Raw genomic sequence first — 22,404 nt, 5'->3', positions numbered from 1 at the left:
TAAAGATGGCAGAGAAACCCCTTCGGTTGGGTAAATGATTAGACTTCTTCAGGTAGTTAAAAAAACAAACCTCACCCATTTCCAAAAGTCAGAGGAAATGGAAAACTTTCAGGAGACCCCTCACCCCACTTAGGTTTTATTTTTTTGCAATTCTTACAAAAGTCAAACCAAGATTTGGGCAGGGGTTGATATACTGCTTTTCTCTCTCTAAAGTTGTTTTATTTTTAATTTTCCTACTGCTCCTGGCCATTACATCTTTTAAAACATCAAACACGAACAAACCAGATCCATGAATATGCTTCTGCTGGGCAATTCAGTATAAATGCTGCTGCTATTGTTAAAATATCCACAGTTTAAGTTACAGTTTCTCCACTTTCTAGCAAATTGGCGCCTTGTTTCTCAACTTCTACCTCTAACATGAGGATAATATCAGTAATAATCTTAAAGAGCTGCTCCATAAATGAAATGGTGAACTAATCATTACGGGGTTCTCAAACCCACAAAATGTATCTACTAACAGAGGCACCTCAAGGATTTTCCTCCCAACAATTCTTCTTAAAGTTGTTGGTGGTGGGGAGCATGCCCCACCTGAATTTCAAATTGTTTAGAAATAACACACTTCTCTGTAGACAAACAGGAAATGTTCAGGGTCTAGATAGAACTCTCCCACTGAGAGCCAAGAAGTTGATACATGTCAATTGGAAGACAAATTTAATACCAGAATGGAACGTGCCCCCAAACAGTGGTAATGATATTACTCTTCTAATCCTGACACCCTAAATGGTACTCTGCACAGGAATAAAAGGAAATGGTGGTAGAGAAAACTTATGACTAGTTGGTATCTGGAGGGAAGAGGAGATGGAAGGAGGGAGAGGCAAGGGTGTGAAGACACCCAAACCTCGACACTTGGGGCGTCTAGACATAGTAAGACCTCTGCAATTCAAAGTGTATTAGGAAACAAGGTTAGAAAGCATGATTTACAGAGATAGCTTAAATATTACTATTATGCTGTGCAGCTAGTAATTCAAGCTAGGTTAACTGTTAGGCAGTGAAAGTTGCTTCATCGCCTCACTACACCTCTCTCCATGTTTTTCAAACACTTTCCCACGTTTCATCTTAATTGAAAGTCACTCAGCTTCAGTGGCACATCAATCTCCTTTAAACCAAAAGAACAAACCAGATGTGGCAAGGTTAGATGATATACTGGTGTCACAAGGAGGAGGGGTAGGAATTAAGACTAAAACTCAAGAATAGCAACTCCTAAGACGTGTTCAGAGAAGGTCGCTGAAGTGTTTTAATACTTTAAATGGTATTCCGGAAGGTTTAGGGAGAATCATCACAGGGAATTAATTTTAGAAGGGTTAATGATTGCACAGACCTACACGCAGAAACATATATTAGGTCACGAAAACAGCAAAGCTCTCAATATCTAAGAATTCTTAGCTGCCATTTTCTGGGCAACTGTGTTAACCTGTTAGGTGGTTTCTATCTTATCACATTTAATCTTCACACTAACACTACATAGTAATAATAATTATTATTCTTGTCATTGTACAGATGAGAACACATCTGTTTAGAGGGGTGAGGTGATGGCATGGCTGGCTGGAGTGCTGAGCTGGGATTCCATAACGTGCCCCCTTCAGGCTACACTGGGAACCAAGTGCGGTACAAACACATTAGTATGTGAAAGGAAATAACGAGGCTCGGGTCCCCATCTGGCAGTTTTCCTTTTTTTTTTTTTTTTTTTCAGAAGAGCTATTTTTACTTTATTCAATTTCCACCTTCTCAAAAGAAGAGATAACAATGGAGAAAACTGAACACAAAGGATCCAGGGGAGGGGTGGCTCTCTCAGTAATAAACACTTTCTGAAGCCTTGCCCCAAGAGTGGCTCTTTCTGCCAAGAGGAGGAACCTTCCCTGTCTTGTCTCCATTAATTATTGTCAAATTCCCAGTGTGACTAAGGCCCGTTCCCACGGCAATATGCGCATTTCTGCCCTCTGCTGTCCTTTCTGATGGGGCAGTTTGAGATGCCATGAATGTGGAGTCGAGGATCAATACCAGACTCGCGTGCAACTCAAACAAAGGGGGGTGCTCTGCAGGCCTGGGTTCCTCTGAGGAAATGCCTGTATTTATGGCTCCTCCTTTAAATCCTAACAAGGGTTCCTGCTCTTCCACACCAGGGCCGTGTTCCTCTGCTTTGTGGTAACGTTTCCTGTTTCCCTTCCTTAGTCCCTTCTGGTCCCAAATCTTTATCAACCACAACTCCAACCCATCTGGGCCGCCTCCAGACCCATCATCTTTCCAGCTCCAAAGGAGTGGGAATGACAGGGCTAAGTAACCAACCTCTAGCAACTGACAAGGTAATCCACCCCTGAGAAGTGGGGTGGTCCTGGGCAAATTCGCCTTAGAAAGGGAAAAGGGAGCTGGATGGCCCCTCCAGGTCCATGGTGGACTCAGCCTTGAGTTTAGACCAGTTACACGCTGTGGGACATCCGGGTTTGCAGAATGGTGGAGTGATTACAATGGCAGGGTTTTCGTCAGAGCCTAGAGATGGGAAAGACAAAGCAAACGTTTCCTGGAGCTATTTTTAGCCTCCCTGAATAGAGGAGGATGACCTGAAGGAGGACTCCTGGCAGGGGATTTTGGGAGGACCCAGGGAGGTGGGCCACTCTTCCACCCTGCTAAGCCCCGCTCCCTCTGACTTTTCTCCCTGTGTGTCCAAAGCCACCTTGAAGCCACCTGGAGCAATCTCCAGGGCTGCAGGGGGACAGAAGGCCATCCTGGGAGCTAGGAGAAGCTGACTGCCGAACACCAGCTGGATGGCTTTGCTGGGTGCTTACTCTGTTACAGCATCTGTGAAATCAAGGGCTCTAGCTTCCAGGCCCCTAGTCTCTTCCAGCTATAAAACACAGTCTGTGAGCTGGAGGGTGAAGGACTCACGAACACACGAGGTAAATTCTAAAGTGCCTGCTCATCTCTCATTTAGGTGAAGAAGAAATAGACAAAAGGACACTTCAGGTCACAGTGTGCCAGAGTGACGGACACTTGCTTATGTCTTTGCCTTTTAATCAAAAATCAATGTTTGCTACCCACACATGCGTGCCTCTACTTAATACAGAGAGGAGGATGGAAACACTAATTCCAAAATCTCCTCTGATACAACAGTCAAACTTATTTCACATTAAGTCCCCAAACACCTCCCTACACATCACACTCTTGAGCTTTAAGAATAGTATAAAGTGATTCTTGCCCAACTAAAATTAAAGGGGAAGCAACATACCACATCTCATTAATTCCTGCCCATTTTGTTCCTGGTGGGGACCCACTCCCCAAGACAATCTTCTCTTTCAGTAGGGCTCAATGAGAAAGGAGGGGCCTACAATACAGGAGAGTGGCTGGAATTTAAGTTATATTCCTCAGTGGCGATACTGCTTCTTCTCTAAAGTCCACTTCATCAGACTGTGAGAATTAAACAGATTATGTGTGTGACAGAAACACTGAAAGTGACTGACTGTCATCACTCCTTCTGAAAGCAAACTCCAATTTAGCCAGGATGCTCTTCCTACACCAGTTTCCTCCTGATGGCCACCCCAAGTGCTCTCTTCACTCTTCCTCACGCTGACACACAACCCCTCTATTCTACGTCCATCCTCACCTGAGCCTGTCCTCTTGAATCCAGTTGCAACCCCATCCACCAGGTAGGGTTTCTTGACACTCCATCTAGAAGGCCCACTTCCTCTTCTGAATTCTAGTGCTTTGGGGCCATTCACTCAGCTCTTTATCATATGGTATTATTATTACCTGTAACTATTAATTCATTTTTCGTATCTGTGCAATTAGACCTGAATTTAACAGGGACATTCTTCTCTGGCTGGTTGTTTAGAACAAAAGCAAATTCTCCCTCAGAAGAGATATAAAAAACAGGCAGGTTCTGTGGCCAGTCCATAAAATCCTATCTCTACAACAATACATGCCAGCACGGTTCTCCTAACAAAGGTTTTATATAAAATGCACTCAGGGTAGTTCAACATGGGATTTATTTAAGGCTTAGTAAATCTCATGGTAAGTCTATCTTCTCCATCTAGTTCAGCCTGTTTTGGAATTAACGGTGGTTTAAAAAAAAATCCTGTTTTTGTTTGAGATTGATTAACAGAATAAGACGACAGAATACTAGGAAAACAACAGGCAAGCAGAAATCAGTGATACCTGTTATTGGTAACGGTGGGAGCTGGGGGAGAGTAGAGGTGTTCAGAAAACCTTGTCCTCTCGATCAGAGGAGAGGGCTCAGTCTGGCAGGAGCAAGGCAGGAAACCATCTCACACAGAACCATTCTTCACGCTGAGGCCCACAGAGGGAAGGGGGCACAGGCCAGCCACAGGACCTGTGGGCTCTACTTCAGTCCCAAAGTCCAGAGGCCTCACTCCTTCCAAATATCAGTGGGTCACAGAACCCTAACCCATCAAGTCCCATTTCTATTCTGGCTTTGGGACTTGCAACTAATGACAAAGTGACCAGCACAGGTTCTGTGCTCACCACGTCTATCTGGTCAGTTGACGCCAAAGTCAAAGGCGGTCTATCTTCTTTTGGGGGGGCCTTCTTTATATTTTAACTTTTTGTTTTGCATTAGGGTACAGCTGATAAACAATGCTGTGATAGTTTCAGGTGAACAGTGAAGGGACTCAGCCATACCTATCCATGTATCCATTCTTCCCCAAACACCCCTCCCATCCAGGCTGCCACATAACACTGAGCAGAGTTCCATGTGCTATACAGTAGGTCCTTGTTGGTTATCCATTTAGAATACGGCAGTGTGTACATGTCCATTCCAAACTCCCTAACTGTCCCTTCTCCCTGACAACCATAAGTTCGTTTTCTAAGTCTGTGAAGTCTCTTTCTATTTTGTAAGTTCATTTGTACCATTTCCTTTTAGATTCCTTAAATAAGGGATGTCATACAATATTTCTACTTTTCTGTCTGACTTACTTCACTCAGTATGACACTCTCCGGGTCCATCCATGTTGCTGCAAACGGCATTATTTCATCCTTTATAATGGGATAAGTAATATTCCATTGTATATATGTAAGGGGTGGTCTATAATCTTTATGGAACTTTAAAGTCAGATATTTATGAAGTTATAGTCCATGGTAATTTCAGAGTAACACACTGGAAAGGAATGGTTTTGTCATCAACCCAATTCCAGTCTGCAGCAGCTTCCGGGCTCAGCCTCAGAGATTCCTCACTTCCCCATGAGCTAACACACCTTGGGGCAAAGACAGCAACATGGAGCCAACCCAAGTCAGGACTAGGGGTGGGTGGGGGAGATTCCTGCCTTCTCATGTCCCACAGTACTTAAGAATCAAGTGTCTTGATAACTCCAACATCGAACCTAAACCTGCTCGTATCTAATCCAGATTTTATTAAGTCGAAATGCAGGGTGGGGTCATTAAGCGAATCTGTTTTTTTGAACTTTGTGCGGTAAAAAAATCCAGAAAAACTTCCTCCTCTGTGAAGAAGGATGAGCTGGCTCCAAGAATCTGCTAATAAAATAAATTTAGATACTCCAGTCCCTCAAACATCTATCTCCTACATGCTGCCAAGTTGGTGGTGCGTGCTTGTGCTGAAATGCCGCTGGAGACACAGCTGCAGGTGGACTGCAAATGTTTGTGTAGCCCAGGGATTTGGACCACTGGTGCAGAAAGCCCAGAGCTGACTGAATGTTATCTGATGACACACATTTATCTGTGGACATTAATTTACCTAGGCCTGGAAGTTCTAGCAATAGCGCTCATTTTGGAATCTGTAGATTCAAGAATTGTTTGGGGCAAGCCCTCACAGATGAATCTTCTCTTCCTTGGGGAGCATCTCTCACGCGAGTCCCTGGCAGCATCTGCGGCCAACAGCAGAGTGTGGTTTGTGTCTTTTCCAGAAGACTCCATGAATCAGATAAGCCACAGGGCCGAAAGAGCCAAAAATCTCCAGTACAAATGAATAAGAGTTGTAGCTCGCTCTTTCAATGGTGTTAGTCACTCAGTCATGTCTGACTCTTTCCTGATCCCATGGACTGTAGCCTGCCAGGATCCTCTATCCATGGACTTCTCTTGGCAAGAAAACTAGAGAGGGTTGCCATGCCCTTCTCCAGAAGATCTCCCCAACCAAGGGATCAAACCTGGGTCTCCTGCATGCTGGCAGATTCTGTGTCACCTGAGCCACTAGGAAAGCCTATCTATGGTGTCCTGACTTTTTTTTTTTTTTTTAACATTCTTTTTTTTTTTTTTTTGGCCTTGTGGTACAATCTGTAGGATCTCAGCTCCCTGATCAGGGATGGAACCAGGGCTCTCGTTAGTGAGAGCTCAGAGTCCTGCCACCTGGACCACCAGGGAACTCCCCATGGTATCCTCACTTTTGGAATAAGAAGACTGATCAGACTCCCCAACCAACAGTCAGAGTTGGCTGGGAGGAATGGACAGTAAAACAAGCCAAGGCACTTGGGGTTTTACGAAGTGGCAAGGCACTGCTAAAGACAACCTCTGCCCCTGACTGCCTGAGGGGACGCAGACAGCAGCCCCCTTGTGTTCCTTCACCCCTGCTCTCCCAGGCCTCTAGGTCACTGCAAAAGAAAAAAAAGAAAATATATATCCTGCTGGCAGCAAATAAAGACAGGAGTGGGAGGTTTCTACAAACAACCAAGAATTATGCTTTGTTGGCTGCTTTTTTCTTCTCATATTTTTGTTGCCCTGTTCAGAATGAAGGGCAATGGGCTTGACCCCATTTATTATGTGGACATTATCACAGACAACAATCTTTTTGGTATAAAAGAACTACAGGCCTTCCAGGGTGAACCATTTGCTCCCCATGAGACCGTACTGGGACAAAAATAAATGTTCAAACTAATTTTCACATAACCTTTAATGATTTTTTTAGCTACTTTCAAAACATCATTCCCCCCACCCCAAATCAACAGACAATTACACTCGGTTAAACATTAAGAGGGAAAAATAGGGGAAGGGGGTAGTGTTGGTGAGAAAGTCTGGTTACAAAAATTATATTTAAAGGTACATATCACAATATTTCTGGTCTAGACTGTCAAAAAACAAACCAAAATGCACTAAATGACCAGCCCTCCCCGTGTGAACCCACTGCCCCCACTCCCACCTCACAGACTGCTTTCAAGGAGGCATCACGGCCATGGAGGCAGGAGCCTCCTTTGTCTGTTTGGCTTGTCCAGTTTGACCCATAACCTCTTAAAGAAAATGAGGCAGCAAGACGTGCATGCTCAGGAACAAAGAACGTGGACCAGAGGTGCTGGAGAAGAGACGGGGCTTTGCTCTCTTTTGGAGACCCTGTTTCTGAACGGAGGGGTCGGGAGACAGAAACCTGACCATTACTACCCGGGCTCAAAGAAGCAATTCTGTCTGTGGGATAATGTTAGGACAGGGGACAACCTCTGCCTATGGTTAGAGGTGTGTGGGTTGGCCTGCATACAGACCCACTGCGGCTGTCAAGTTGCAGGGTGGAGATCAAGTTAAAAATAAGGCTTTCTGGCAGCCCTGCCAACCACCAGCATCATATTTTCCTGGTGATGTCACTACAGATGTGGGCTTGATCCCTGGGCGTCAGCCTTTGGCTTGGCCCCACCGCCACCTATGGAACTGTCTATGCTCTGGTAGAAGACGGCATCCATCTCTACACCGAGGCCAGACAAAACCTGTTGAGCCAGTTACAATGACTGCATTAAGATTCTTGGGTCTAAGGTTCACAAACAAAAGTCATATCGGAGACAGTGGTGGGAGCTCTGGGGAAACAGAATGGGGAGAACATTTTCACAATAGGCTGACAACTCCTCTGCCCAAAAAGGCTGAGTGAGTTCATCAGAAGCTCCACGTTTCCAAGGAGACAAAACATCAGCCTCTCCCTCCAGCCCAGAATAAAAAGTATGCGTGGAAGAAACAAAAAAACACCAGAGACTACTGAACTCAGTTCCTGCTACCTTAAAGTGGCATCTCAGATTTTCCAGAGAATCACTAAGACGCACGTTCAGAATTATTCCATGATCTCAAGGGATACAGATTCATCCCGGAAGCCAGCGCCTAAGACTGGTCCTTAAATTTCCAGCATCATGCTGTTTAACAGGGGACACCAGGCAGGATCTTTCTGACCAAAGACAGTAACTTTGCCAATATCCAGAACGAGGCCACTTCATTACAGTCCAAGAAAATCATCCAGATTCAGAACACTACCCTGGAGCTTTCCCCACTGTGCTCATCACACTCATCAAGCCTCTGCGCCTCACAAGTATCAGTCATTAACCGCATAAATCTACAAGAGACAAGCCCAGACTTGATTTTTCAAAAACATTTCTCCACCTATGGTACAGGACGCTTCACAGCCGCCACCCCCCATCCCCCCTTACCAGCCTCTCTCCAGAGAGGACCTCCAGTAGCTTGATGAGCATCCGTCCATCCCGAAGGTCAGTGTACAGATCTGTGATCCGGCAGGACACCCGGGCAAGGTGGGAGTTGACCCACTTGGTGAAGGTCTTCTTTTGCACAGCTTCACGTTCATCTGTAAGCAGAGGAGAACTTGCTTTACCACCAATCACAGCCTGGGGGTGGTGGGTGAGGGGCAGGAGATGCCCGCCAAAGGAAGAAGAGCAAAGCTCAACCGTAACGAACCTCAAAGTCAACAACTCGGGAACAGAAGAACTGGACAGCCCTCGACTGTCTGAGCGCCTAAGCATAACCGCCAGCAGAGCATCCTTCGCTTGCACGCACTTCATTTTCCCCCCTCTCTGCTGAGGAGGCAGCAGGATATGGACGGCCATGGTGGGCAGTCCTGCCCGATTGCACAATACTTGGCTGAAGTTTCTAACGTGTGTGTCACAGTGGTCACTCCTCCAAAGGCAAGTGTAGGAGAAGCGCACAGTGTGCCGAAGGACACGGGGCAGAAAGGCTCAGCAGACGGCTAGCAACTGCGTCCCTCGTGTACAAGGGATCAGGCATCACCAGACAAGACAAACTCGCCCGTGACCTTGATCTGACCCTTTCGCCTGCTTAACTGGATGTTCAGTGAACAACAGAGAAAATGGTGGGCAATGTGGCAGAGTACCAGGAGCGCTGGCTGAGCCTGGGGAGAGCAGGGCATGGGCCTGAGGAGACTTTGTCAAATATGTGCTGAGACCCTGGGCTCAGTGTCCCCTTCCGTAGAGTGAGTGGACGACCATCATTTCCAAGCTTCGAGTGTTCGTGGAAAAGGCCACTGCTGGTTTACGGTCTAAAGTGGGGTGGTTGTACATCTAAATCATGAAGGAAACAGGATTAAGCTTTTTAAGCCTCAGCGACCAGTCTGTCCAAGCCAAAGCCAGAAACTCTAGACCCAACTGCCTAGAACAGGCCCTTCATACCCCATACAAACAGGCTTCCCATCTCTTTGCTCTGCAGAGTGTTTTAAATGCAGGCCATTACAGCTCTTCAATGGAGAGCTACAGAGTGTGCCCAGGCCACCAATTCAAACTCCTTGACTATACTCTACCAAGCTCAGTAGAGAGCCACAGAGTGTGCCCGGGCCCACCAACTCAAACTCCAACTGTTCTCTACCAAGCTATCCTCTAATCACATACTCACCCCACCGCCATCAGCATGAATTTGTCCTGAAAGGACCCAAGACTTCCTCTTTCCCGTGTGCGGCCCAAGCCCACCAAGAAAAAACTACAAGAAAGGGAGGAGACCCCAGCAACGTTTTAGGTATTTCTGCACCACTGAGTGACAAGTGAACAGCAGCCCTGCTGATGAGGTGTGTACTTGGCGGCCTGCTTGTTCTGGGTTCCCAGGATGGCCAGGGGGCCCTGGGAATATCTGCCTGGAAGGTTCTGCTAAGGCCTCCAACCATCACAGGGAGGAAGCTAGACAGAGACAAGTCTATGTGAATCACTCAGTCGTGTCCAACTCTTTGCAACTCCATGGACTATAGCCCACCAGGCTCCTCTGTCCACGGGATTCTCCAGGCAAGAATACTGGCGTGGGTTGCCATTTCCTTCTCCAGGGGATCTTCCTGACTGAGGGATTAAGCCTGGGTCTTTTGCACTGCAGGCCTATTTTTTACCATCTGAGACAGAGACAAGAGATGAGCCTTTATTGCTGCCAACCAGGCAGGTGAGGCCACCGGGGCACCTTCCAAGACAGCTGCCCACCTGTGCAGCCAACAGCTCGCCTGGCCCCAACCTCCCCTGAGAGAACAGCCCACCAGAGGAAAAGAGGGCCTTCCCCCACAACAAAGGCCTACTGAAAACAGACAAAAGATCAAAGAGGGCAGGACTGAGGGAACAAGGAAAAATGCAGTGAGGGCCAGAGTGGAGAGTGAAAAAGGAGCTGCGCCAGTAACATCATGATCGGTGGCAGAGAAAAGCCCCCATGCATTATTAATCACATAATCATCCTGATGGCTGGTATCTTTACAACAGAGACATGGGAGCTGCAGTTTTTGGCCTTAGGTTGGCTGTTCTGCAAGAGTAGGTCCAGAGCAGAGCACACAGACACATGAGGCTTCCCCTAGGGGCATGCCACAGATGGAGAGTGACTTGTGGTTCAGAGGTGTTCAGGGTCAGCTAATTTCTTTCTAAATTATATATCTTTTATGTGCTACATGGTTGGAAATGTCTTTAATAAAGCTCTTGATGGTATCCTAGGCTGTAATTAAAGGGTCTGGGGTTCCACTACCACACCCAGCCTCTCATGGGAACAAGATGGAAATGAAAAACTGCTTGAATAAAGTTATTCCTAAATAAACAATACCACATGTGTCCCCAGCCAACTGTCACTCCTTCGGGTGAACCTCACCTTATAGAAACACCTCTGGCTTCTTTCAGGTTCTGAATGGAGAGGTTCCTTTACGAGGAGACTCCGAGGATCTCCTTCCAGAGACAGTCAACCATCCCTACAGCACCCTGTCCTGAGGAGTCAGAGCCCAACCCCAACCCTCGTCCTTGGGAAGATGCAAACAATGAGGTCACAGGGGGATGGAACAGAGGGAGCTGAGCGCAAAGAGAAGAGGGCGAGGCTCTGTGAGGGGAAGGCTCTCCAGGGTGGCTGTGGTCCTCAGGACCTCCAGGAAGAAGTGGGAAAAGAAGAGGAGAAAGATCAGTTCAAGACCAAATCTAAACAAAAAGGAGGAGAACTTGCTCTCCAGCCCTCTCTCCCACATCTCGCTCTCTCCTCTGCCTCCAGCCTCAAGAGCAAGCTCTGCGTGGCGTGAGCATGCTAGAAAAACCAGAGGGTTCAAGTTCCTCAGGCTTGCACCACTCACTGGAAAAGGCATGGAAGATTCCATCCAGGGACTGGTCCAGAACCAATGCCCTTACGACACATGAGGGGAAGGAAATGGGCTCAGCCGAGAGACACAGAGCCGGGCTGGCTTAGCGTGTCCTCTTACAATGGAGTACTTGGTGAAAAACAAACACTTCTGAAGCCGGAAGGAGGGAAAGGGAGGGGGGAAAAAAATCTCCCCAGCAGGCCAGCTGAGGATGAGGCCTGCTGTCTTTGGGGACTCCATCCTTTGTTCTGCCCTTCCCAGGAAGGCACAATGACATCACCCCTGCACTCCCAACCCAGCAAGGCCGGGGCAGATCTGGCCAGACGCCTGCCCAAGGAGGAGCTGGGAGCCCTAGAGGCAGACAATGGAAGACAGTTCAGAGGCATGTTCCCCACTTCAAACTGCTTTCGCTGGGCCTGAGCTAAGTAAGGAGGCAGCTGGAGCACCAGAGAAAAAGAGTGCCTACTTCTAGTTCTACAAGTAGGAGCAGCTCTGGAAAAGGGAGCCCTTATAAGCTCCACTTGATCTGCTTATTTAGACCAGTGGTTCTCAACTGGGGGCCACTCTGCTCCTCAGAGCACATAAGGTGATGTCGGGAATTGAGTGGGTGGAAGGTAAGAGATGCTTTTAAACATCCTCCAGGGCACACGGCAGACCCTGCAACAAGGAACTATCCAGCCCCAAATGATAGCGGTGCCTGAGCTGGGTTGAGAAATCCTGGTTTAGACCTCTGGGCTTACACCAACTGAAGCTGACATTAAGATACCCCAGCTGGGGTATTCATTTATTACTCCCTCTGCCCACATCCAAGGCTTTTTGACCTGGATGGTGTGCCTGTTGGCTGATGGCAACAGAACTCCCTGCTCTCAGGCTCATTCAATTCCACAAAGAGCTGCCACTTTCTGGCACGGTAGGACAGACAGTGGGCTTAGTGGCAGTCAGTGTAACATGGGCATTTCTGTCCGCTCTGCCATCTGCACCCTTCTTTGCCCTTTCAAGGCCACATACTGCTGTTAATCCAAATCATGCCTATATCTCCACCTAAGAATTCACCCTGAGGAGCCTGACATTGTGGCAAATTCCCATCCATCCCCGCCCCAAACTCAGCAGTGGTGTCTGCAAGGAACAGGTACCCCATAACTGCTCCCTGTGAATGTATTTCAGCTATGCTTGCCCTTCACCTCTGGCCTTATGCTTACGCAGAGGGACTAACCTAAAGGTGGTTCTGGCATTCAATGAGAGGACATCAAAGTGCCTGGCATGTTCTAACTCTTACACTTTTCTCTCACCCTCTCCCTTTCCCAGCAAAGTAGCCTGTTCAACAATTCCAACCATTCAAGTAACTTACCAAGGATCATGGAATCATATCTCAGGGTAGAACAAGGCCTTGCAGGTCATCTGAATCAACTTTCTTTTCTTCCTTTAAGTCTTTACTGAATTTGTTACAGTATTGCTTCTGTTTTATTTTTTAATTGGCCAGGGATCAAACCCGCACCCCCTGCATTGGAAGGCAAAGTCCCGGACCATCGGGGCAGTCCCTGAGTCAACTTTCTTTCAAAAGCAAAAACTCCCTTCTACTGCACCTGGACCAGCTATTAAAAAAAATTTTTTTTAAAGGGGGAACTGTGTGTATACAGTAGAGCAGGAGGCTAATAGTTGTACAGAAAGAAAACTTGTTCTTTCTCTTTAAAATAACAATACCATTCACCACATACTTACCGTATCCCTGGTACCAATATGTGTGCTTTACTCCCCTAACTATTCCATGACGCGGGCCCTATTAACTCTCCAAGGCAGTCTGGCTCCAAAGCCCAGTTCTCAATCACTATGCAATGATGCCTCTACCACAACATTCAAAAAAACACGTTTCAATGGTAATACCATGAATCACCCTAATCTCACCATCGTAATCCAAGTTTATACTTTGTTAAAGGGTCCACTCCATCACTGAGCAGCTCCAACTGTTGGGGTGCTGTCTTCATCAAGACTAGATGGCTCTGTGGCCTGCCGAGGACGCCTGCTCCACCTCTGATGCTATGGAAAATAGATCTCCTCACTCCTTCACGTAAAAGCCTTCAGGTCTGAACACTCCTCACTGATCCCTTTTTGCATGACAGTCACAATGTGGTGCACAGATTGAAACTCAAGATGGCACCTGAAGACTTGACCATCTCTTGGCAACCTAAATATCACCACACACCTACCAATACAAGTTCAGACTTGAAGCAGCCACAGCACCAGCAGTCCAGAAGCATTAAAGTGGGGATCTTTGATCCCTGGGTGGGGAAGATCCCCTGGAGAAGGGCAAGACACACTCCAGTATTCTTGCCTGGAGAATCCCATGGACAGGAGTCTAGCAGGCTACAGTCCATGGGGTCACAAAAGAGTGACTAAATGGCAACAAACATATCAGGTGCAACCCTCAGATACAAGAAAAGTGGGGAACCACATGAGGAAAGGGCAAAATGAAGCCCTAGCCCTCTGAGGGAGAAAAAGAGTCTGGTGAGGTGGTCAGTGTGTAGGTGCAGGGGTTGGCAGTCAGAAACGACTAGTAAGGCTGCTCTCAAAAGTAAGTTTGCCAGGACCACACATTCTACCGTGGAACCCTGAGAACCTAGAACTGAAAAGCAGTTCCAAACACGAAGATCCAACCAGCTAAGTCTTCTTAGCTCCAGAGGCTCAGACATGAACTAGCCAACCATCAGGTCAGTGAGGACCACTGGGAAGCAAATAAGAAACCCAACCTTGAGTGAGTAGCAACATCTGCATTGGCCTCTGATTGGAAGGGGTGAATTACATGTGACATTCTAGCATGGCGCTCTTTCCTGAAAACAGAATTTTACAAGATGACACTATCATGCCACTGAACAATAATTTACACTTTCTCAAAGCTCACTAACTCAGAAGACTAACTTGGTCAGGGACGTGGGACACCAGCGTGCTCTCCAGCAAAGCCCAAGGCTTGGGGGATGGTGGGCTGTTCAGTGTCACCAGCCACCAGTGACACTGACTGTACTGGGTGTCCTTAGGTGTCATTCTATCTCTTCCACTGTTTAGGTTAAGAAGGATTAGGATCTTTTCCTCTGAGTATCTAGACTCACTGTCTTTTGTTTTTGATGTGTATGTGTGTGTGGCTGTGTACGTGCTTAGCTGCTCAGTCGTGTCCAACTCTTTCTAACCCCATGGACTATAGCCTAATCTGAAATTTTCAGAAGACGTCCCACAGAAAGAGGATGAGATATGTAGAACAGAGAAATATACTTGCTTAATTTCAACCAAAGGGCTGTGAATATACTCTTCATCATCCTCTTCTAGAAGCACAAAACTGACTTTCTTTTTAAGGAATAACTATTATCAGTATTGGAAGGCTGGAACACTTTTTAAAACTAACTTACTCTGGAGAACTGACTCTAACTGGAAAAATGAACACTGTGTTAGCACGAGTTAAGCTACAGGTTATAGAAATAGCTTTGATGAACAGAAGGGCATTGTGTTATGGAAATGATTGTACAGTATCTTTCCACAACACCCTCTGTACAGAAAGCTAAACATAACCATATTCACCATATGCTTCAGCTCCAGCTATGGAATGGGATGGATGGCAGCCAGGGATGAAGAAAGGCCTGGAGGCATGAAACCATCTCTGGATGGAAAAATAAGGGAAACACAGAAACAAGGACTGACAAATGACTCCATTTATTATTCTCTCAATGACTGAATTTATACCTGACTGAAAGAGGGAAAATCTTTCTTCTACTTTTCAAACAGTCAGAACCTGTTGGTGTAACCCAGTGCTTTCTATCAGCATCTTCCTCAGGTGTGCTAAGACAGTCACCTATCTTAAGCAAGAGTTGGCAACCATGTAATTTTTCTCCATATAAACACACAGTCAAGTTAGGTATAGACTTGGGTTCAGAGAAGGAAATGAGGTACAGAATGGAAGCAGAAATCAAAAGGAGACAAGACAATCATTCCATGAATACATCCCACAGGTAGCTACTTAAATCAACAATACTGTACAGCAAGCTGAGTAAGGACTCATCTGAAATGGAGAGTATTAATAAGCTCCAGTATTTACAAGGTGCATACTTCATACAGAATTCTCTAAGACTTGCCCTTGATGAACTGAAAGCCTAGCTGGGGAAACTACATGGAAAGTTAAAAATAACAAAAAATATTACAAAGCAGTACAGCTGCCATGAGGATGACCTCAGCAATGTATTTTTTGGGTGTTTGAAAGGTAAAACCCACTATAGTAAGGATGGGTTCAGGCTCCATCATCCAACAGTTACTGAAATCCCTTGCCTTTACTATCCTTCTTAAACATCCAGAATTGTCTCCTCCAAACAGTGGTATTTCAAAGGCACACCACTGCACCAGCACCTTCAGTGTCCCCCAGCCATCTACAAGACAGTCCAATCTGAGCCTGGCATTCAAGGGTCCTAAACAGCCTCTGGCAGGACACCTGCTTTCTCTGGGATCCTTCCCAATACCCACCCATCTCCCTGCTCAAATCCAACCCAAAAGATCCTTACTCATCATGTTCTCAACACTCACTTTGCACATTCCTTTCTTCCACCTTTGCTTACACCATTCTCTTAACCTGGAAAGTACTTCTTTTAAGACCCAGGCCAAGATTAGTTCTTCCAAGAAGAATGTACTTGATGGGATGAAGTCTCTGTCTCTCTCCTCTGTTTATTATGTACCCTGTGCCCTATCTCCTTAACTAGTCTGTAACTGCATCCAGGGCAAGGACCCAACTACATATCCACTTAGAGCCTTCGCAAGTGCCTGGAGACTGGGGGGTGGAGGATGCACAGTAAACGTTTGCTGAACATCCAGTGCCCAACAAATAAGCTCCCAAGTTAAGTCTTGCGGCTTCCGCTGCTGGTTCCAACTGCTCACGAAGAAAACTGAACTGCAACTGTTCTTCGGGGTCTGATAAATGATAAAAATGCAATTTTCTGATATTGTCTTTCAGATAAGAAGGGGTCCAAAAGCTAATCTAAAAAGTAGTTTCACAGAATTTTGTTTGTTTCTGCTTTGTTTGGGGACAATTGCCACCACATGCCCATACAGTAAGAGTGAAGCTGCAAAAACACAGAAAGGTATAATTATAACACTATTTCAACATGACCCAAACAAGCCAAAAGTCACAAGACTTAATTTATACTAATTTTAACAATTTATCCATTAAAGCCCAATTCTTGAGTTGTTTTTTTTTTTTTCTTTTTAAAGAATTCTAACTCAAAACAAAAGAATACAGTAGGGTGGAGGCCCCATATGTGCCTTGGCTTGAAAAAATAAATAAATCATTTCCCAAGAGTGACATGCAAAATACACAGAGCAGGAAACCGGAAACAGGCAACTGGCTGAATTGATAATAGAGAATCAAACTGTTATCTCGAGGCAGCAAAAGGAAGGAAACTAATCTTTTGACTGAAGGCCCTGTGACGGATTAGTCTGGGGGCCTTTAATTTATGTTTGCCGATTTGTATATAAATAGAACTTGAGTTAAAATACTTTCCTAACAGTTTAACCAGCTTCATGGACAAAACACATGTAAACATCTGTTCTAAATGCATGTGTAGTAAATATGAAATTCTCTGCTAACACTTAACTGCACTCTGATGTGCAGACTATAAAACAACCGTGAACTCCCCATAACCCAGCGCCTACAGTTTATGTCAGGGAGCAAGGCTTGCAGCTTCCTGAGGCTCTTTCCTGTGAGCAGCATAGCCTGGCTCTGCCAGGGTGGAAACCAAGGCACACAGCGGGGAGCTCTGGAGGAGGCTGCAGTGATGAACTGAGAAAGCAGGCCCTGTTCCAGGGCTCCCACTCTGCCATGGGTATCACCCCAAGGTGAGCCCCATAGAGTCACAAATGCCAATGCCAAGGCTGTGAAGGAGCCAGAGGTGATGGTAGGGGCCAACTCTGAAAACCAAGGCAGAACAGCAGCACAGACTCCCCTGAGATGAGAACCAGGGTGAACACCACCAAACCAGAAGGGATGAGTGAGTGCCTTGAAACACACAGACACAACCTCAGGAAGAAATATTCAGAAATCATCTGCTCAACCTGCCTAGAAAATTTGTGGCATGCTTCAAAACACCTTCACAGACAGAAATCCATCCCACTGGCTCTGCTACTCTCCTTCTCTGTGGGTCAGGCCAGCAGGAACCAGCCTGAAACTGCAGCCAGGGAAATCAAGAGGGTGAGGGAGCTGCAGCAGTAGCTTGTTTATTATAAGCTGCCAGTTATGACTAGACAAGGCCCAGAAAGGTTCTGGGGATTCTGTTGAGGGCATCCGGCTAGCAAAGGCACACCCAGGATCAGAACCTAAAGGAATCCCGAAGTTCCGACTCACATCCCCTCCCACAATGCTTGCGGAAAACACGTTACAAAAATCTCTGCCATCCATCTCGGCTCAGTTTCTTCATGACCAAAATTTAAAACAGGCATTAGCAAACTCTGGCCTTAGAGTCTGTTTCTGTACAGCCTGGGAGCTAGAGGGCTTTTTCATTCTTTTGAGGGTTGGAAAAGGTCACTGAAGGAGGATGAGGAGACAAGATAGAGACCCTGCATGGTGGCAAAGCCTAACATAGTTTCTCTCTGACCTCCACAGAAAAGGTTTGTCGAATCCAGGTTTAAAACATCTTTTAGAATATCCTTGGTCTCACATCCCATTTGCTAGCTTTTGCTTTCAAGGACGTGCAGCTGGGCTGATGTGCTATGGTCACATGCGCTTTCTTTTTTAAGTTCTTTTACTAGGACTCTGCCCACAGGTCAGGCAAGGGCAGGGTGGGGAGGAGGGGGACCCTCTCAGCTGAGGAGTATTTATCTGGTTACCATCACACAACAGGATTAACAGCGCTACTCCAGCTGTCAGGAGAGACAGGGCATGGTGAGCACCACACACTGGAACTCAAGGAACCTTCACTTCCTGTTCAAAGGATGAGGAAGGGCCAGGAGGCTGGGCCCAGATTCCACGCTCCCCTTGCCCATGTGCACACACACACACACACCCCTCAGGCCCTCGATTCTTACTCTGAAGGACATTTTTATTTATCATCACCTCTCCTCCCCAGTCCTTCCTGGGAGATTACAAAATATTAGGTCATGGTGAACTGAGGGTAACTTGTAATATGCTCAAAAGATGGAACAGGTTTGGATCTAAAAAGATGGCACATCCTTAATAAACTTTTATGCAGAATGCTCACATTAATACAGACTAAGTAGGAGAGAATTTTCTAAGGGGCACACATAATACGTACACTTAAGACTTTATGAAGGTAATTTAATTGCAATATATGAAGGTGTGTGTCTGTGTGGTATTACTTTTTCTAAACAACAACTAAAGAAAAAGTGAATAATATATTCTAACCCAGACTACTATGTGGCACACAAATTCACAGGTAAAGGTAAAATTCTGCAAGTCATTGTCAAGAGCTTTTCCTGCAATTCATTTTCAAGGGCTTAAAGGGAAGTCTGTATTACAGGACTCTCAGGTACCTGTGGTAAGAGAGGAGTTTGCTATGCATCTTTTTCATGTAATGAGCAGAAAAGGGAGCTATTCTGGACAGCACATTGGAAACCAAATAGCACATGCCCTAGCTCTTGATGATTTTTCTATCTTCTGTAGTTTTCCAGAGTTCTTCAGGTCAATGGTGCAGGGAGTAAAACAGAAATGTCTTTCATACACTAGAGTCACATTATTGTCAGATACTCAAGATACAAGAGGATACTTACTACTTGGGTGTTTTCAGAGAGGCTGATGCTGCCAACGAGATGACTGCACCAACTCCAGCCTCTCGGTACAGTTCCTGATAGCTAGTCTATACAATAAGGATATCCAAATTAACTGCAATTCACTAAGGACAAAAAGCTCAGATCCAAAAGACTCTTGTTTTAAACCACACAAACAAGAAGGAAGGAGCAAAGACCTAAAAGTCACCCTAAAGCTGTCTGCTTTTCATGAATAGTATAGTGTTTACTGTCAGAGGCAACAAGAAAACCCAGGTGGCACTAATGGTAAAGAACCAGCCTGCCAATGCAGGAGATGTAAGAGATGTGGGTTTGACACCCGGATAGGGAAGATCCCCTGGAGGGAGGGGGAAGGCATTTCAACCCACTTCAGTATTCTTGCCTGGAGAATCCCACTGACAGAGGAGCGGCAGGCTACGGCCCACGGGGTCACAAAGAGTTGGACACAACTGAAGTGACTTAGCATGCACGCACAGTGTTCACTGGGCTTCCCTGGTGGCTCACTGGTAAGGAATCCACCTCCCAGTGCAGGAGACGCAGGTTCAACCCCTGGGTTAGGAAGATGCCCTGCAGAAGGAAACACCAACCCACCACAGTGTTCTTGCCTAGGAAATCCCATGGACAGAGAGGCCTGGTGGGCTCCAGTCCATGGGGCCCCAAAAGAGTCAGACATGACTTAGCACCTAAATGACAACAACAACAACAACAGTGTTTACTAAAATAATCATCTCTGAATGAATTGACTATGGAAGCGCCCATGTAACAAAAATCTAAGGTATCATGGAAGGCCTCCAAAGAAGGCTATGTGTGTACATTTAATCTAAAAAGAACTGGCATTTTGAAACAAAGAAGCCACAGTGATGCCTGTTATCACTTGTATCTATATGATGATGACAAGATGACAAGGTTTCACTTAGTGAAAAGTTATATATAAAAATAAATGAAACAAAATTTTAAAACTGGCCAATTTTAAAACTGGCTTCTTTCCTGAAGAGCATTAGAAATTAGTCACCTAAACCCCTTCTTGCCAGTAACCGTGATGCACCGCAGAAACTATCAGGGATGAAGTGGCAGAATAATAAATTAAGTAAGGCTCTCCCAACTTCTGTGCCAAACTTCAAAGTTAAATAAGCCCAAGCTTTCATGTGTGTTTGGGGAAAGATGGCCAAACTACACTTGGATTTCAGAAGTAACCAGCAGTTGTGCCAAGATGAAAATACAAAATGTATAATGCTATAAAGATAAGCTGCTCTCTGGACTGCACTAAATAATTTTAGAGCTTAGCACTATTTTCTACATGATATCATAATGCATCAAACCCAAATTTCACTTCTTACTGTATATTATGCATCCAAGAAGCAATAACTGAATGATAAATTCTGACCCAATCTTCGATTATATATTTAACTCAGCCAACTATTTTGCTGGAAATTGACTCCACGTAGAACAGCAAATGGTCTACACTCTAGTATCTGACATTCAGCCATACAGGTCTATGGTCATTTTTTTTTTTCCATCTTGGGTCAATCTATCAACCAATGAGCAACGATTTATTGAGTAAATGCTATGAAGACATTGGAAAGAACACCTAAAAGTCCTGAGTTCTTACCTTATGGTGATCATTTCCTAGCATATGCAAACATTAAATCATTGAGTAGAACACCTGAAACTGGTAATACTTTACATCAACTGCATTTCAATTTTAAAAACCTTACCAGCAATTTTCAATTCCTTAAGAATTCATAGCACTAGATAACTGATGCCCATGCTCAACCGCCATTTAGTTATTTTTAAGGTGTTAAAATGAAAAAGAGAAAATTATCACTCACAGGGTCAAATACTAAACAATTCTGCTAACTTCCTCTGTGGTTTTTTTTCCTCAACCCCACACATAGAATAAGTGGTCACACAAGATTTCTTACAAAGCCAAATAGTACAGTTTTGGTGGGCAGATTCTCTAAGTACACAGTGTACAGTACTTTGCTTTAATAAAGGAGGACAAAAAAACTGGAGGAGGAGATGGCCTCACAGTCAAACCCTCTAATGATCTAGTCAAACAGCTGGGTGGAGGGTGTCCCTGAACAGGCCCTCACTCTAATCAAAGGAGAGCAGGACAGTTAACTAGTTTTTTTTTTTTTTTTTAATCAGTATCTATTTCTCATTGATGGGAACCCTCATCAAAGCTTTAAAGTACAGTTTTATAGAAGACAATGGACCAGGTATGCCCTGGATCTGGTGGAATCTCGCTAGCTTACAACTGGTCATTTACCTTAATTTCTTAAACTGAAAAAAGTAGCAAAAAGGGGGCGTAAACAGGAAGATTAGTTTTTTCGCTGTTTTGTCTTAGAAACTTAAATCTGTTGCACAGTGTTGCTTAACTTAAATGCAAGTGTCTTCCCACAGAACCTATTTTTTAATATTTATCTTTTATTTATATTTCTTTATCCTTGGAAAAAAGTTATGACCAACCTAGACAGCATATTAAAAAGCAGACATTACTTTGCCGACTAAGGTCCATCTAGTCAAAGCTATATTCTAGTAGTCATGTATGGATGTGAGAGTTGGACTATAAAGAAAGCTGAGTGCCGAAGAATTGATGCTTTTGAACAGTGGTGTTGGAGAAGACTCTTGAGAGTCTCTTGGACTGCAAGGAGATCCAACCAGTCCATCCTAAAGGAGATCAATCCTGAGTATTCATTGGAAGAACTGATGCTGAAGCTGAAACTCCAATACTCTGCCCACCTGATGTGAAGAAACGACTCATTGGAAAAGACCCTGATGCTGGGAAAGATTGAAGGCAGAAGGAGAAAGGGATGAGAGAGGATGAGATGGTTGGATGACATCACCAACTCAAAGGACATGAGTTTGAGCAGGCTCCATGAGTTGGTGTTGGACAGGGAAATCTGGTGTGCTGCAGCCCATGGGGTCGCAAGGAGTCGGACACGACTGAGCGACTGAACTGAGCTGAACTCTAATTATCCCAAGAGAGCAGCAGATGTAGAAGGCATTTCTGTTTCTGTATTTCTGCACTGTTGCTTTTTGTTGTTATTGTTGTTGTTAATGAGCACATACCATTTTTAAAATATGTCAAGGGCATTTCCATTTGAAGAGAAAAACATGTAACTCATTTTTATTTGATAAGAGAACTAAGGTTCACCAGTGGGTCTGAGATTGATGAGTATTGGGGGGGGGCGTGGAAATTGGCACTCACCAGAGAAAAACAAATCCTCTCTGGGCACCATAAAGGGTCAATGTGAAATGCTGTCTTCAGTGAGCACTCCTAAATAAATAAAACACCAATCTGAATTTCCTTGTCTTTCTTCTGGAGACTACTA

General features: G+C 45.2%; 1 protein-coding gene across 4 annotated transcripts in view; it reads right to left on the bottom strand.

Annotated features, from left to right (window-relative positions):
* Positions 1-22,404, bottom strand: part of SPTBN1 (spectrin beta, non-erythrocytic 1) — a 210,708-nt gene that overhangs the window by 58,865 nt on the left and 129,439 nt on the right. For all 4 annotated transcript variants that reach the window (XM_018055241.1, XM_018055242.1, XM_018055243.1 and 1 more), the window contains one exon: positions 8,412-8,563. In XM_018055241.1, the coding sequence (XP_017910730.1) occupies positions 8,412-8,563 (152 nt within the window). The remainder of the gene's footprint in view (positions 1-8,411; positions 8,564-22,404) is intronic.

Source organism: Capra hircus, chromosome 11, assembly GCF_001704415.2.
Source record: "Capra hircus breed San Clemente chromosome 11, ASM170441v1, whole genome shotgun sequence".
NCBI lineage: Eukaryota > Metazoa > Chordata > Mammalia > Artiodactyla > Bovidae > Capra > Capra hircus.
Note: the sequence above shows the minus strand (reverse complement) of the source record. Positions and strands in the feature narration are given on the sequence as shown.